Genomic DNA, 16,917 nt, shown 5'->3' on the forward strand with positions numbered 1-16,917 from the left:
GGACTCAGGAAAATCTGAAGAGGTAGAAAACACCTCTATTAGAATAACATTCATATTGAACCCCAGATTTTGTGTCACTGCTTGTTGTCTGCTTCACATTTAGAAGATGCTTTTTGGAGGGCTTGGAAATCAGGGTTGTGTACTAAGTTATTCTATTTTTTTCCCTGCTTTGAAAGCATTGGTGGGACTTCAGGAGTTGACGGACTTCTTTATCCAAGGATGATTTTCACTTGCAACAGAGGCAGATCTCTTGTGCTAAAGTGCTACAAGTCCCTTCAGTGTCTGGGTCCCCAGCAGACATAAGTCTCTTCCAAACCCAGCTGGAAATAAAAATCTCAGCACCCATCACTAGAGTAGATGTGTGTTTAGTTGATGAGCAGAAACTATTCTCCTCTCCAGTGCGTCTCTGGAATTATCCTTCAGTTTAGCCCAAGAATATGAACATAAACATGAACACAAACTGTCTATCAATCAATATATTTCGAAAGGGAACTGTTCTATTGCATACCTGCATTTTCTCATTTTCACTGTCTCAACTTTATTTTTACTCTCCCTCTTCACTCTTGCTGGCTTGGAGGTGTTGAAACACTTATTGGCAGTGGGAGTCAACAGAGTTCAGGGTCTTAAATTGGAGTCATAGTCATCATTGGTGTGATAAGGGCCCTGGATGTTTTGCTTAAATGAAGACACCTAAAAATCTAGTTAGGCAAGACGAATTTTCAGTCCATTTGTCATACCTTGCTTTGCTGCCACAAGTGTGTAAGTGAGTACCATCTCTGCTCTTCAGAGGAGCTTTACTGAATGGCAAAACCATAGCAAAATACTTATGGTTGAAAAGGAAAGAAGCAAATGTTGTGTGAAAATGCACTACCTGCTGGGATGGGGAGAGAGTCATACTCCATGACTGTCTTCTTCCTATCAGCAGTAAAAATCTCAGCTCCCATCACTAGAGTAGATGCGTATTTAGTTGATGAGCAGAAACTATTCTCCTCTCCAGTGCCTCTCTGGAATTATCCTTCAGTTTTAGCACAAGAACATGAACATAAACATGAACACAAACTGTCTATCAATCAATATATTTCGAGTCTCTGGAATTATCCTTCAGTTTAGCCCAAGAATATGAACATAAACATGAACACAAACTGTCTATCAATCAATATATTTCGAAAGGGAACTGTTCTATTGCATACCTGCATTTTCTCATTTTCACTGTCTCAACTTTATTTTTACTCTCCCTCTTCACTCTTGCTGGCTTGGAGGTGTTGAAACACTTATTGGCAGTGGGAGTCAACAGAGTTCAGGGTCTTAAATTGGAGTCATAGTCATCATTGGTGTGATAAGGGCCCTGGATGTTTTGCTTAAATGAAGACACCTAAAAATCTAGTTAGGCAAGACGAATTTTCAGTCCATTTGTCATACCTTGCTTTGCTGCCACAAGTGTGTAAGTGAGTTTCTGGTTGCAAGAAAGACAACCCCATGCTTGGGTCCAAAATCTAAAATGAAATCGACAGTTTTTAAATGTGTTTAATCGTGGCATTTTATGGATGTTTCTCTTCCCATTGCCACTTGTGTGTGTATCTTGCTAAACTCGGAATGACTCCAAGTGGCTAAAGAACAGTTCTCATAAGAACAAACATTCTGCAAACTGCCCAAACTTTGTGCTGCTGTACACCCCAAAATAAGTTTTTGTGATCCACTTCTGGCAAGATGCATCTCTCTCCCACCCTCCACTGCCTTTTAGTTGCTTATAATTCTCTTCTGGGAGTCACCAATAATGATTTTCAGGTTGAAAGCCAAGCCATGGGCTTACTTCTAGTATGCTGTGTATTGCTGGGTAAGTGCTTTCAGCCACCAAACAGTTTTAGAGTCTTACAAAAAGAAATAGTAGATGTTCAGTGCTAATTTTAGAGTAAAGGAGTGCAGGGGAAGACTGTGGTCCAGGTCTGACACTGTTGAAATCTCTGAACTAATGAGGATTCACAGAGTTCACTGAAGAGCTTAGAGCACTGCCTAAAGTTAGCTAACAGAGACCTCAATTTGGTTATTTAACAAAATAAGCAAATTACATCACTAGGGCTGCCTCGTGGGCCGGACTCAGGAAAATCTGAAGAGGTAGAAAACACCTCTATTAGAATAACATTCATATTGAACCCCAGATTTTGTGTCACTGCTTGTTGTCTGCTTCACATTTAGAAGATGCTTTTTGGAGGGCTTGGAAATCAGGGTTGTGTACTAAGTTATTCTATTTTTTTCCCTGCTTTGAAAGCATTGGTGGGACTTCAGGAGTTGACGGACTTCTTTATCCAAGGATGATTTTCACTTGCAACAGAGGCAGATCTCTTGTGCTAAAGTGCTACAAGTCCCTTCAGTGTCTGGGTCCCCAGCAGACATAAGTCTCTTCCAAACCCAGCTGGAAAGATTTAGCTCAGGCCATAACAACTTGTGCTTTTATCTCTGGAGGTTCATCCTCCAGAACCACAGGCATCCCACAAGGACCTCTCACATGCATCAGGCTTCAGGGGTGACACCACCTTGAAAAACAAGCAGGACAAGTTTAGTCATGACATTATGGTGGCCAGCAATAGCATGAGCTTCTCAAGCCCTCGGATTTTCAGGGCTTTGGTTTATGGTTTTCAGTGTGACACACTCCTGACGCAGTGCGCTCTGGGTGGAAGGAGAACGTGTTATAATTCCAGGCGATGGAATGCTGTTTTGAAGGGTATTGATATGATATCATGTAGCCTCTGGCAATTTCTCTCTTCTCTTTTTTTTTTTTTTTTTTTTTTTCCTTCCAGTGGTGGAATTCACTCTGTTATTCATTTTCTGATTTTGATTTTCTTTGAACTTTTTCTGTTTGAAGAGATGAATGCTGGAGCACTGTATCTCATATAATAGCTCTTCTGTTGTGCCTGATTTCCATTCAATGGCATGCTATGGTGTTTTATATAGCGATGCGGTTGATCAAAGGCATTTTGTGTCATTGCTGGAGTCATTAGCGACTTCTCAGCATTGTACATCCGAACATTAAGATTGTGACATACCTGTGAGCTTTTGTCTGAAGAAAGTGTACGTATAATGAAACATAGCCCCGTTTTCAGGCTCAAACTATGGTTTGCTGGAAGTAGCTGCTTGCTATTATATGAATGTCTTAATGGGAGAGAAATAACCCCAGTTTGTCTTTCTCTGAAGGTAAATCCCGTGAGCTCAGTGATATAAAGTTTATGATTTTAACCCCTTAGTCATCATCTCCCTTTACTACATAAATGACTGTATTCTGTCAGGGCTGCATAAGGAGGTCTCTTTAGAATCTGTTTGCTTTTCTCCTCAAGTGTGGAAGGACTTTTTTCCTCAAAGGAGCATTCTGTTGTTTCCACAGAGCAACATTTCACCCTCCAAGGACTTCACACTCCAAGCATCACACCCCAGGGTGTTATTCTTTTAAACTGAGGTAGCTATAGGTTTGCAGAAATATCTCTGAATGGGGGAATTTCTCACTCCTGCATTTCAAGGCTCACATACGTGATGTTACAGTTACAGAGCAGTCAGCGTTTTCTTTATAAAACCTTTTTTTCCAAAGATGTGCAACTCAGCAAAAATATCTGTTCTAGACTGAAACTTGACATATAAATGGTATGCCTAGGAGCACTTCTTCTTTTCCTTGTAAAAATGTTTCAGTCTATGTTTGATGAATATACTTATGGCCTTTGTCAACTGCAGCTTTTTGCCACATTCTTGAGCTGTGATTTCACAAACTAGATTCCCCTTCTGTCTGAGAGATATCATTTTAACAACATCTCCCCCCTTATTCTCTTCTTTCTGTTTCATATCCTCACATACTGTGGCTTCACTTCTCAGCTCTGCAGGGCATAGGACTATACCTGTCCTGTAAAAGAGATTATAGACAGGAGTTTCTTCATGCCTGTAAAAATGTATCAAGTACTAACAGTATGAGATTAAGCAAGGGGAGGGGGGGGAAATGCGCTTGCTCTGTAGAGATTTCTTATGTCTGAATGCTGTGAAAATTCTGCATGCTTGAAAGATGCTTCAGCCCGAGGATGCAGGGAAATTCTTTTGAGATGGGGTGTTCAGAGTAACCTTGGGTTGCTGCAGGAACTTGGCCATAGTCTTTGAAAACGGAGGTCCTGGGGTTTTAGGGTGTTCCTTGCTGCTGTCCAGAAAGAAAGAGGGGAAAAAAAAGGATAAAGGAAGAGGTAGGATAACTTGGCCATAGTCTTTGAAAACAGAGGTCCTAGGGTTTTAGGGTGTTCCTTGCTGATGTCCAGAAAGAAAGAGGGAAAAAAAAGGATAAAGGAAGAGGTAGGAAGACTGAGTTACAGGGATAGAATAGGAACGTGTATATAGAACAGATAACCAAGCAGATCCAGGATCCCGGACTGTGCAGAAGTTTCTTCTCCCCTGAGGCTGTGAAAATTCAGGACTGCAAAACCAAGAAGTCAAAAGCTATGAAATGCTAATATTAAGGCAATACACTCACATTTTTTCAGTCCGCTCCGGAATGCACTTTGTGTACTTTTTGATTACATTTCCTGCAAACACGATTTGGAAGAATTAACTAGCTCAAGCCATTTAGCACAAAGGTTTAAGAATTCTTAAACCTATTCTTTTGGGAAAAGACTTTCCCTATGCTACCTATTGCATGGTCAATTGTATCTTCATCCAAAGCAGTTGCCAATGGCAATAGGCAAAAGCAAAACTGTGCAGTAGCTGATCCACTTCCTAAGACACTTCATGCCCATTCCTATGTTACACAGCAAAACTGTTTCAAGTTTCACATCTTATGTTTCAAGAATTCTCACCACTCTGTCAAACTCTCTTGGAAAACATGTGTGTTCCTTAATCTCTCCTTAGGTTCACGTGACACTAGATGAGACTTAAGCATGCAACAACATAATTGTAAATATGATGTTATTATTAATTTATCAGATTACAGCCACATTATGGAGCCCCAGCTGTAGATGATGCTCTGGTTGTGGATGCTGTACACGTCCTGTTCCAGTAGTTCTAAGCAAAAGTAATCTGAATAAAGCAAAGCTAATGTTCTTCACCTCGATATCACACATTTTGGTGAGTGGTGTTGGTAGGCTGCCATCGTTCTAAACAACCCTCTGCTTTGTTTCTCAGACAGGACCATCCTGGTGGATATGGCTCTTCCCCCTCTGAGAGGTCTCTACGTCCTGGGGACCCTCGAGTTCCCCAGCAACTCCAGCAACGTCCTGAGTGCAGCCTGTATCGTGGTGCTGGGGGGTACGCTGAAAGTGGGTAAGTGAGCAACCTGTCTTCTGGATGCCTGGGGTTTATCTCTGCTCTCGACAGACAGAAAGTGGGAAAAAAGACTGTATAGTGTTACTGTAAAGATGCTGGCCATTGTAATCCCACATAGCTGTCTGGGAATCTGCAATGTGGACACCCAGGATCCATGTTCAGCCCAATGATTATCCACTGGAGCTAATTACTTGTTTGGTTAATAGCAATATATTACAAATCCTGCTACCCTCATCCCACTGAAGTCAGTGGCAAAACTTCTCATTTCATCATGACTGAGATTTTATCTGATGTGTGTAAAAATCCTCCTTACCTCATGTGAGGTTGTTTTATGAGATGGGGCCTCAGGGCTTTTATTTATCCTCAGGGCAGGATCTACCTTAGTGTTCAGGCAGTGCCTGGTATCTGTGGGCGTTAGTGAGGCATTTTCTAGGTAGCACAGAAGTATTTAAAGCCAACATAAACAGAGTCATGGAGAATCCCCAGTGTGCCTGGAAATCCTGGTGTGGCATGAAACTGGCACAGCTGGATTCAGCATATTTGTTCCTCTCATCCATCTATACAGATGTGCACCAGGACTTCAGGAAGGTGCCACCTTGCCCCTACTTCTAGTGGTTTCAGAGTCCCCAATGTCACTGGGGCTGTTCCACATTATTTGCAATGGACGGAATCAGTGTTTTTCCACACAGAAGTAATTACTCACATAATTCCTTTTAAATATTGAGGTTCCTGAAGCCAGGCATTGCATTTACTTACAGGAATCCTTAGGATGCTGGGATCACTTTGTTGATCACTGCTTGACCTTTCTGAAGATTGGTTTCATGAACTTTAAAAAGAGAATTTGTTTGTGTAATCACCTCCCGAGGAAGTCTGCTCCAATATTTGTTTGTTGTTAGTCTCAAGGGACTGTTTAGTTAATATAGCACTGGCCAAAAGAGTTATTTCGCTGCCTTGTGTTTTTCTTTGGAAAAAGGGGTTTGAAAGCCTAATCTGGGAGGTTAATATATATATACTTAAAAGAGGCTCAATCATTTCTCACTTAGGCTCTTTTGTAGTTTAAATATGGTTTCATATTGGTTTTAAGAAAAAGCATGTGTTCGTTGCTAAAAACACTTATTAAAAAACATTGAGGCACTTCTTTGCTGCACAAACTCCCCTCCAGCACATCTGCGAGTAGTAATGATATTAAAAGCCAAACAGGTATTTGCAGCTGTTGAATCATAGTCCAACATCTTCTGGAGAGGTATCCTTGCTCTAGTTTCAGCCGTGAGATGAGAGGTGGGGAGAGACTCTGCAAGTTTCCCATATCTTATACTGGCTTCAGTGCTTGGTTTTTTTTCCCCTTCCTCTTTCACTTCCCATGTGTTCGAGGCCTAAAGGTAACTTCTTGGAGCCCATCTGTCCTATCCTGACTGTTCCATGCCCGAAGGAAGGTTTTGAAGCCCATCTGTCCAATTCTACCACACCCTAAAGAAATCCTGACACAAAATAGATAATGAGACAGTTTAGTAAACAGATTTAATAGATGTGGACATCAGCATTCAGCATTGCCTGAGCAGGATCTGAGGATGGCATCACGTGAGCCAAATCCCCAGGTCCTCCAGGTTGTGTAACTTCTCTATGCCCTGTTTTCAGCAGCGCAATCTTTGTTCACATGCCATTGTTATCGGTGGCCTGGGCCAAAATAAGACTCTCTGGAAAAGCCTGAGTATTTCATTCACTTAAACGGCTAGAGAACAATAATACGTTCTACAAACAAATCTTGGACTTTGGTGCCCTTCAGAACACTGGAAATCTAATCTGAGGGGAAAAAAAAGCCAAAGTCAGATGGTTAAAACAAGACTAAAAATACATAGAAGCTGAGTGACGATGAGAAATATACAATAAAGCAAAAAAAAAAAAATCAGTGTAAAATTGGAGCTTATGAAGCATCAACCAGAACATAATTTTATTATAACAATAATTTGTAAGGAAACTGAATTCAGAGCTGGGACATTAGGATTCTTGGGACACTTTTCGTCCTAGAGGGTTTGTCATCACAATCCAGTGTGAATTATGATCAACAAGGTATTGAGAGATGTGAGATAATTAAAACTCTGTAAAGGGCTTCAAGAACTCTGTCAGAGCCCTCGGACAAGCCAGAAGTAAAATGTATAAATTTGTCCCCACAGTTATTTCTCCAGGTGTTCCTAGCCCTTCAGGGTTGTTGGATCCAGGAAGACTTTCTGGTTACTTCTCTAGTAGTCCTAGCTCCAAGACAAGAAGCTTCTCTCTTTCACTTAAAAGTTCAAAGACTCTTCATTTACGGTGATACTTACAATAACATTTTAGTAACATGATTTATTTCTATCTCCCTGTGTTGCAAAAATTAAGATATTTTTCCTGTTTATAGAAGGAAAGTTTGAGGTTCAGAGAATGAAGTGATTTGCTAAATATCATTAGCACACCTGTGTCAGAATGAAAAAGGGAATGTTGAGCTTTACATCTCGGAGGATTTTTTTGGTTCTTTGCTAGATGATTCCATTTATTTTAACTCATAAATCAGCATTATAGCACAGATGATATGTGCAGAAAGTGCCCTGTTCCACTGCTGAAGAAAGCCCTCAGCTCCTGATAAGCTCCTGCAGAAAATGCTGAAGTTTGTTTTGCACAAATTGATCCATTGGACTCATCCTGAACTCCACTACTCGGCTGCTCTTTGCTGGCAGGCTATTTTTGCTTTTTATAGTAGAACTCACTAAGTAATTATCCAGATAGGATTTCTCTTTTTAGTCTCAACTTGTCACATTCTTTTTTTTGCATATCTCATGATGGCTGCTTGTCAGTCACGTCACTCATTTGAGGCAAGAAGCCTGAAGTCATCATTAGCTCATGGCTTGATTGTCTGGAAATGAAACCCCAGACATTTCAGAAATCTTTTATCTCGCTTGTGGTAAGAGAGCTCTAATATGTTAATTCCCCTTCTTTTCAGTGCTAGTAAGAACCCCCATATTGACTTCCCAAAGGGTAAATCACTGTACTTCATGAAATTGGCATGTGTTAGTTATGATTAATGTTCAGCCTTATAACGACTATTAGGACACAAGTGAGTTTCACCAACTGACTTTTCTTCTCCAACTTCTCCAGTAGCTCTATGTTGTGGGTCCCCTCTTTAGCTGTGAGCTGAGTCCTATCTTGCAGTCACATCTCTGTGTGACTATATCTGCACTATTATTCAACTTGTATGAGGATGGACTATCGTGGGTGTATTGAGAGCAATTTTTCATCACTGATCACAGGAAAAGTGATTTGAAAAATTCATTGCGCCATCTGCATCCTCTTTGATTCATCTCTCAGCGTCCATCTGTTTGGTCTTTAACCTTTCCAAGACACTTGGTTTCTTTTAACTGGTCATATCATCTAGGGAAGGGATTCAGCTCACATAACTTGAAACACCCACAGTCAGGCATGCTCTTCTCTGTTGTCCCTCATTGGCCAATCCAGCCTAAACCATGACACTGCCTAGATATTTTGCAAACTGTCATATATCATCACCAGAAATTCTGAGGAGGTTTTATTCATGGTCAATACATGGCTGGGTAGTCACCTAGTGTTGGTTCTCCTTCCCAAGCAGTTCCTTCAGATGTTCAGACTGCACTTTGCAAAGAAGCCTGCAAAAGCAGCCTATAAATAAGGAGACATTGCACGGGTTGTCTCTTACAGATGGTGCTGCCAAATAATCAGAAGAGATGAGAGACAGACAGCTGTGGGATAGGAACCAGCAGCTAGGAGTGAGAGATGAATCTTGTATCTGCCAAACTGACATAGTGGATTTTGAGGGTGCCAGGAAGCATTAGACATCTGTATTTAGACTGGATTTTCTCCTAGGTGTCTCACTTCTAATTCCTTGGACATTCATCTCAAGTTGTGCCAGGGGAGGTTTGGATTGGATATTAGGGAAAATTTTTATACTGAAAGGGTTATTAAGCATTGGAACAGGCTGCCCAGGGAAGTGGTTGAGGCACCATCCCTGGAGGTATTTAAAGGACAGGTAGACATAGTGCTTAGAGATATGGTTTAGTGATGTTTTTTGTCAGTGTTAGGTTGATGGTTGGACTTGATGATCTGAAAAGTCCCTCCAACCGAGACAATTCTATGATGCTATGTTTCCAGGGAGATTCATACACCTACTTTTAGGTTGCTTAATGCAGATGTTTCTATGTTCTCTGGCTGAGTCCATATAGCCTAGACTGTGATTTGCTCTAGATACCTGTACTCTTGGTAGAGTCCAAGAAGTTTTGGATTCAGGAAACACAGAGCTGATATCGGAGATGGTCACAGCAAGATACTTAGCAAAGTCTATTTGCCAATGGAAAGTAGGGGATCTTATCTCAGACATTTCCTTGCTCTTATACCCAACAGCTGTGGCGGAGTGCTGTGTTGTAAAGAAAGGAAAGGCTGGAAGGGAGGAAACACCCACTATTCTAGGAAAGAATTGAATGGGTTTTGCTATGGAAAAAGACAGAAACACAACAAAAAACTGTCAGGAAGAACATCTGGAGTAAAACTGAAATATGAAAACAATGGAAAAGGCTTTTGAAACTAACAGCAAACTAGATCCAGGCTGCAGTCCAGAATAAGTGAAAATCTGGGTAGAAAAACCACTGTTTTCTCTCTGTTCTCCCTTTTTTGTTTTTCTGTTTTTGCATAGTTGGGTTTTATACTCTCCAGAGGTTAGACCTGGTGAAGGATTATGAATCAGCTGAACCATTAATCTGACAAATCTGTTTACAATCTAGGCAGCTGGACCTCACACTTCTTCAGGGAAGTATGTAATCAGTGGTGATTTTATTAGCAGCATAGGTTGTTTCTTATACATAGGATTATCATCTTTAGGGGTTTTCTTTTACTGTATAGTGCATGTATTGTAGTGGCAGCACTTCCTGGAAGAGCATCAGCTTCTGATACCCCTTCTAGAAGGTCACACACCTGCAGCGAGGCCATTTGATGTGATATCTATCATCTATATGAAGGCACAAACTGACTGTGCAGCACCTGTGCAGAAAACCCTGCTCATTGGAAATTGCACGGTTGCTGCCTGTGTCTGCCCTGAAGAAATACCTGGGACATCCAGAGTGGACACTGCTTATGAGCACTGCTCAGTGTGGCAGATATTTCACATCTGTACAGATGAGCAAACCCTTCAAATTCCAGATAAACTTTACAATTGGAAGAATACGTGTTCAAGGAAGCTCTGCTTATTTTCTGTGTATGATTTCTTTAGTCCCTCCTGACCTTTTCTGCACATCTCACCAGACGTTTCTTCCAGTTTCTGGTTGCATTTATCTTTTTCCGTTTCTCTGCCAGCACTACCTAATTATCTCACTTCATGATCATCCAGGTTGCTCATGAAATTGTAAGCCTTCCAGTTGTAGTAGGAGTATGAAGTGAGATCCTTTTCTGAGCATCTAAGGGAGGATGGGTAATTTAACAGCTTGATGCGATCTCATGTAGGACATGTTCACCACAATAAACTGGGGCAAGGGACCTGAAGTTTTTACATTCAAAGTTCAAAGCCAGACACTTAGAACCCAGGTCATCCATTTACGTGTTGCAGAATGATTCCAGTGTTTATGGCAACTTGGGAGTTTTAACAAAACGACTTATTACAAGAGCTCTGATTTCATAGTTATTTAAGGTGATGAAACTTACCCAGGCCCAGTGACTTGTGTGCCTTAACTATTTTGGATTTCCCCATGAGTACGCTGAGGTAGCTGCAGTTTCCATATCTTCATTTTCATGAGCCATTCTATAGGGCTGTATTTAGACTAAGCCAAACGTAGATCTCAGACCTTACTCAGCTTTTCTCTTTGTTTTCCTTTGTTCTCCATCCATTCACAAAGCATTACTTTTCAAGACTTGTCATCTTATATTTTGAACATTTTTCACTTTCTTTCCTAATTCTTCACTTCCAAGTTATTCCCAGCTTTGCTGGCCCATCTCTTTAATTCTTTTTTTTTTTTGTTTTTGTTTTTGTTTTTTTTTTTTCCCCGTTTGTATCAGCTATCTACTTAACTTTCAGTGCCTTCACACTACTTTGGGTCATTGACAAAACTTTGCATATCACAGGGCTTGTGAGATCAGACCTGTTTGAGTCAATGCCCCTTTACAGTCAGCCTGTAAATTAATGTGTGCCATGTTTGTGTCGTACCAGCGTAGTTTGTTAATCAAGAAAGTTTTGTGTTACTAAGCCAAGTGCCTTGGAGAAGCCAATTATATTATATCAAAGCTATTATCTTTATCAACCAAACCTGTAATCTCATTAGAAGATGATAACAAGGAAGTTTCACAGGACCTTTTTTCTATAAAACCAGGTTGATTGGCATTAATTATATCATCCACCTTTAATGATTTATTAATTGTCTTCAGAGTTGGACATTCCATTTTTATTTATTTTTCCCCTAGAATCAGTGCTAAGTTGACAGGCCTGTAATTACCTGGGGCTCTTACTTTTATCTTTGTTTGAAATATTGGCACAATATTAGCTTTCTTCAAGCGCTCTGAGTCATCATGAGTGATCCCAAACTTACTGAAAAGTCCTCCTTAATAGTCCAACGAGTTGATGGGCCAACTCTTCTAGGGAACTTTCATTCAAGTTACTGAAATCCATAGATTTAAATGGAACTATTCATTTAAGATTATTTTTGTTCTAAATACATTTTTTAAAGTCTCATTTTTCTACTAATAAGTATCTCCTGTGTTCTTTTGTGTCATATACCATTTACAGTTTCCAGCCACTGAAGAATTTCTGTGAACATTATCTTCCCATTTTTTAATTTCTTTTCTAAGGATTTAATACAGTAATGAACTATTATGAATAGTTATATTATAACTTCCGTGTTTCTTTCTCTGATTATTTTCTTGTGTTGGTTTTTTCTTTAACAAGGGTAACACTCCTTAAACTATTGTCATGCTTTTTAGGATTAAAAATCACAAATTTTAGGTAAATGTAATTCTTCTAAAGGAGTGATAACTTCCAGTTCAAGTTTTTAGAATTCACATCTCCAAGAATTTGCCTGTGTTTGTAAAGTCTGGAAGCCTCCATAAAAAAAGTTATAAAATTGAGCTGAGAATTGGATATATCATATAGTTATTTCTAACTAACTTAACTAGAAGAAATAGTAAATGCTTTGTAACCAGCAGTAAAATAATAACACCAATAATAACACCAACAGTAATTTATAATGAGAATGAATAATAATCCCCCACTTTAAGAGGACATCATCATGATGAGGAAATGGTAATTGTGAGTAACATTGTAAGATCAATATAAAGGTCTCCAAACATTTTTGTTGAGTCTTTCCTTAGTCTTTGGTGTAGATAATAACTTTATCCCAGGGGGTGAAGTTGACCTGAGGATGAGGAAAGGTATGTTCAGGCTGAGTATTTTAAATCACAACCTGCTGTGAGAGTGAAGCAGGAAAACAATCACTCTGCGTGCAAAAATAGACACAAATGTCTACATAACTCTTCTGCTGCTCTAGGTGGATATTTATTTAACCTAGTGCATCAGTGATGAAAGCATTTATCACTAGATTTGCCTTCTGAAAGTAGTATTTGGTTACAGCCCAGTTCCTGGTTTTCTTTTGTTCAGACACAGCTATGGTAGTTTAAACAAAAAAGTCAAAGATGATTTGGGTGGACAATGGACACTGTAAGATTCAATCCCCTTCATGTCCCCAGAGAAGATAAGAGCTCACTGGTGTGAGATGTATTAGTTGGGGAGCACTTGTACTGTTTGGCTTTTACCCATTTAAAAGCTGTACAGAGAATTCAAATATCCCCAGATATCGGTCAAACACCGGTGGGGAACAATGAATTTATTTATTGATTTCACTTAATTAAAAAATGCTCCTAAAGAAGAATGTTTCTTTAGGATACAAAATCGGCACTCTTTTCCAAACTAGTAATTTTTAAATATTAAAAGAACATGACAGGCCAGCTAATTTTGTACTGATATGTATATATTTTTTAGTTCTACATCTGCTGCAGTTTTCTGTTGCATAATTGATTTAATCTCTAATTTTAAAGGAACACTGAACTCTTTTACTGGACTCCACATACATTTCTCCAGGGCAAAAACTGTCCTACTTTTTCCTCCTCAGTATCTGTTTAGTGCTGGGCCATTTTCTTCTGAAACTGTAAACTACCCTTGGTGAAATAAATGAAGTCACAGTTGGAATACCGTTTACTGTACAGACTTATCACCACAAGATAAGAGCAACATCACAAACACCAAAGTTCTTGGGCATTTTCTTTTCCCCTGCTTTTTTTCCCTGGTCTTTTCCATTTTTTTTCTACCCATCCTGGCTGCAGAACTCATGATTACCTGGGAACTGGTGAAATTGTAATGGAGAAAAAAGGCAAAAATGAGCTGCAGAGGAAATGCTACTTCAGCCATTGAGACCTTTAAATTTTGACTCACCCGCCCCAGTTCACCCCCAATTTCAGCATTACAAAAGTCATTGATGCCTCTGTGGTGGGTTATTACTGTTTTCTCTTTATTGCAGGTTCTTTTCAACATCCCCTAGAAAGGGATTTAAAGCTGTTGGTCCTTCTTCGGACATCTGAAGGGATTTACTGTGATCGCCTGGAGGAAATAAATGGCCACCCAGGGAGTATTGGTATGAAACATGAGTTCAGCTTTTGATAGGAAACCAAACTTAGGCAATAGGCAAATCTACCACTGTTGAGCCTGTTACTATGTCATACAGGAAAACATCTGAGGTACACATAGTTTTTGAGCTAAGTTTTTTAACCTTCACCAGGTCCGTTCCTGAATTTCTGTGGCGATTTTGTTTAGCAGAAAATTTCACAGAAATGACCAACCAGGTGTCAAATCCTGAGGTCTTTGTATGAGAAATTGGACAGGACTTAAAAGGACTTACGCACATGTTCAAGGGTTTGGTCTTGGTTCTAGATTTGAGATTTGTAAAAGGTAATTGTCAAAGTTGAAAGTATTAAAACTAAGATAACCTTGTCAAGTGGAGAGAAATACCCATTCCCAGAGGGTATTTGGTCTCAGTTATCTTTTGTCTCTCACAGGATGAAACAAATTGCCCTCAAATTTCACAGTATGTCATGGAAAAAGTTGTCCATGGAGGAGATGATTGACCAAAGCAGTAAAATGAGGTCACTAAATACTTGAAGCACAACTCCTTTGAAGCAGCGTGTCACTGTTAGTGAGACAGAATAAACGTTGAACTGACAGAAACTGAGAGATTTCAGATCAAATCAGCAAAATAAAACAAAATATTTCAATGCAGGATATTGGAAATTTGTCATGCTTCAAAAGTAATCTTCCTAGAACATGTCATCTATAGGAAAACTTGATATATTTTGGCTTTTTGGCCAGGTTTTGGATCCCCTTTCCAGAAAAAAAACCCCAGTGAATTTTTCACAGATCAGAAATATAAATAATAACTAAGTAATTTTTTGTAACTTTCATTCCTGGATTTTTGACTTATTTTGTTTACTTAGGTAGATTTATATTTTTAAGGTAGTTAGCTTTGCCTACAATTCCAGTTTGTGTTAACAAGAATTCTGTGTTGCAATCCCCTTTCTTGCCTTTACCTGTGATGGTCATTTTACTTTATTTATGGTTTATTTCTAGTTCACTTTGTATTTCCAGCGGGGACTATGTGTTATTTTTAAAATTTTTATAAAATATAGAAACAGGTTTTAATAAGTATAAAGATTCCCATTTATTTAGTTATTGGTTCAGTTCTTCTCTTTTCCATAACTTTTGATTTCATTCTTCTGTTTTTTCCAGGGGTTTATGGAAAGGTGCAAATTTATAGTGCTTACCCTAAGACATCTTGGACACATCTGGGAACTAACGTTGCTCCTGGCAACGAAAGGTGGTAATTTGCCCAAATATGCTTCCAAATATTAACTTTGGGCTCCTGTTCTTATGACTTGTATTCATTTTCCTATGAATTGTATTAATCTTTTCATTTGTGATAGGCTTTGTTTAAAATATGGCTAGGCAGAAGAACAACAATTGTGTTACCTCTGGCAAGAAAATTACACAATTTTTAGATTAATTTTAATCCTAAAGAAGAATAAAGATTATTCTTATTTCTTCTTTCCTTCTGTCTATCTTTCTTTGCTTGCTTCTGTCCTTCTTCCTTCTTTCCCTTCCTCCAGCTGTCCCTCTGCCTTTCTCTCTCTTTTTAGAAGAGATATTCCCCAAAATGGCTGATATCTCGGTGATTAGGATGTTCATTTTGGTTTCAGAGACCTACGTTAAAATCTCATCTCTGAATTAAGCAAAACTGGGATATGAACCATGTTCTTCAATATCTTAGTTCACTCCTTTTTGAAGTGGTTTCTGGAGTATAGTCTGTGTAGCCTGAAGAATAAGGTTTCTGTCTGGGATGTGAGCCTTCCAAGGCTTTTTCACTTAACCTTGGCAAAAACAGCTTTGAAAAGCCACCTGCTCTCTCCCCTGTTTCTTCCAATCCATAAGCTTTGACAGCCCCTGCAGCTGACTCATCTTCATCATCACTTACCCATGAAGTCTGAAGGCTTAGCCAGAACTGTCCAGGTTAAGTGGAGATGGCACAGGTGCTTGTTAAGTAAATAGGTGTCTATGGTCTGAAGATCAAGCCTTTCACCTGAACTAGAAAATCTGTCTGCATAAATATCTCCTCTGGAAGCGTATTGACCATTAGTCGGTGTGGGGCAGGCACCTACTAGCTCTCTCTGGAGCTCTCCTTCTAGACTCTGCCTTGCACAAAATTTTCATTGCCCTTTGCTATAATTCTTCCAAGTGCTTAGTTTTTAACAGAAATATGTGTATTCAAAGAAAAATGTCTGTCAGTCAAGCTTTACAAAAACTCCCTAGAAGAGTTCCCATCATTGTAGAGGTGAAATATCGGCATTTAGGGAAGGAATTATTTGGAAACTCATTGTAGAGATGTGCAATGGAAACATAAAGACCTCAGAAGTAGGATTCGTGTGTTGATAGCTCTTACACAGTTGAGAATCTAGTGTAGATTGTTTAGGATTGCTGTATAGTCAGTGGAGATACTTCCCGATGCTGATTCAAACCATACAATGTTAGAATCACCCTCTGGAAATTCTTCTCTTTCCCTGATTAGGATGGGAGTTCAGAGTAAGCAGATTCCTGAGTGAAGCATGCCAGTAAAATTCTTGGATGAAATGGATCCAAGCTAGTATTTGTCTGCTGCCCAGATGTTTTACATAAAATATTATGAGGTGCTAAGATGCAAGTATTTGGAGTTCACTCATCCACATTAAACATGGCACAGTTGTTTCCATTGTTAAAATAAAGAAAAAGAAAAAAAAAACCCCAAACTCTTTATCATGAAAACTTTATTGCTAGCCAGCTAAGAGTTAATGTAGTTAGATACAGGAAAGTACTAGATTATGAAGGAATTGGCTTTTTTACTGACTGATAGAAGGTGCTATATATATTTTCCATCATGAATCAGCACATGAGTTAGGGAAGGACTTATGGTTTCAAAAAGAAGGAGAAAAAAAAAGTACTTACTTGCTTGCATTGAAAAGCTAAATTAGTATTTCAATAGATTAGTGTCTTACAAAATGTTAGACTTCTCTACTGAATGT

General features: G+C 39.2%; 1 protein-coding gene across 1 annotated transcript in view; it reads left to right on the forward strand.

The window, feature by feature from the left end:
* The window catches only part of LOC106885805 (fibrocystin-like), a gene marked incomplete at its 5' end in the record, with an annotated part of 104,691 nt that overhangs the window by 13,836 nt on the left and 73,938 nt on the right, over positions 1 to 16,917 (forward strand). The window contains 3 exons of the mRNA XM_014938299.1: positions 5,143 to 5,280; positions 13,833 to 13,946; positions 15,095 to 15,182. Coding sequence (XP_014793785.1) covers positions 5,143 to 5,280; positions 13,833 to 13,946; positions 15,095 to 15,182 — 340 coding nt within the window. The remainder of the gene's footprint in view (positions 1 to 5,142; positions 5,281 to 13,832; positions 13,947 to 15,094; positions 15,183 to 16,917) is intronic.

This window comes from Calidris pugnax, unplaced genomic scaffold (assembly GCF_001431845.1).
Source record: "Calidris pugnax isolate Ruff unplaced genomic scaffold, ASM143184v1 scaffold73, whole genome shotgun sequence".
Lineage (NCBI taxonomy): Eukaryota > Metazoa > Chordata > Aves > Charadriiformes > Scolopacidae > Calidris > Calidris pugnax.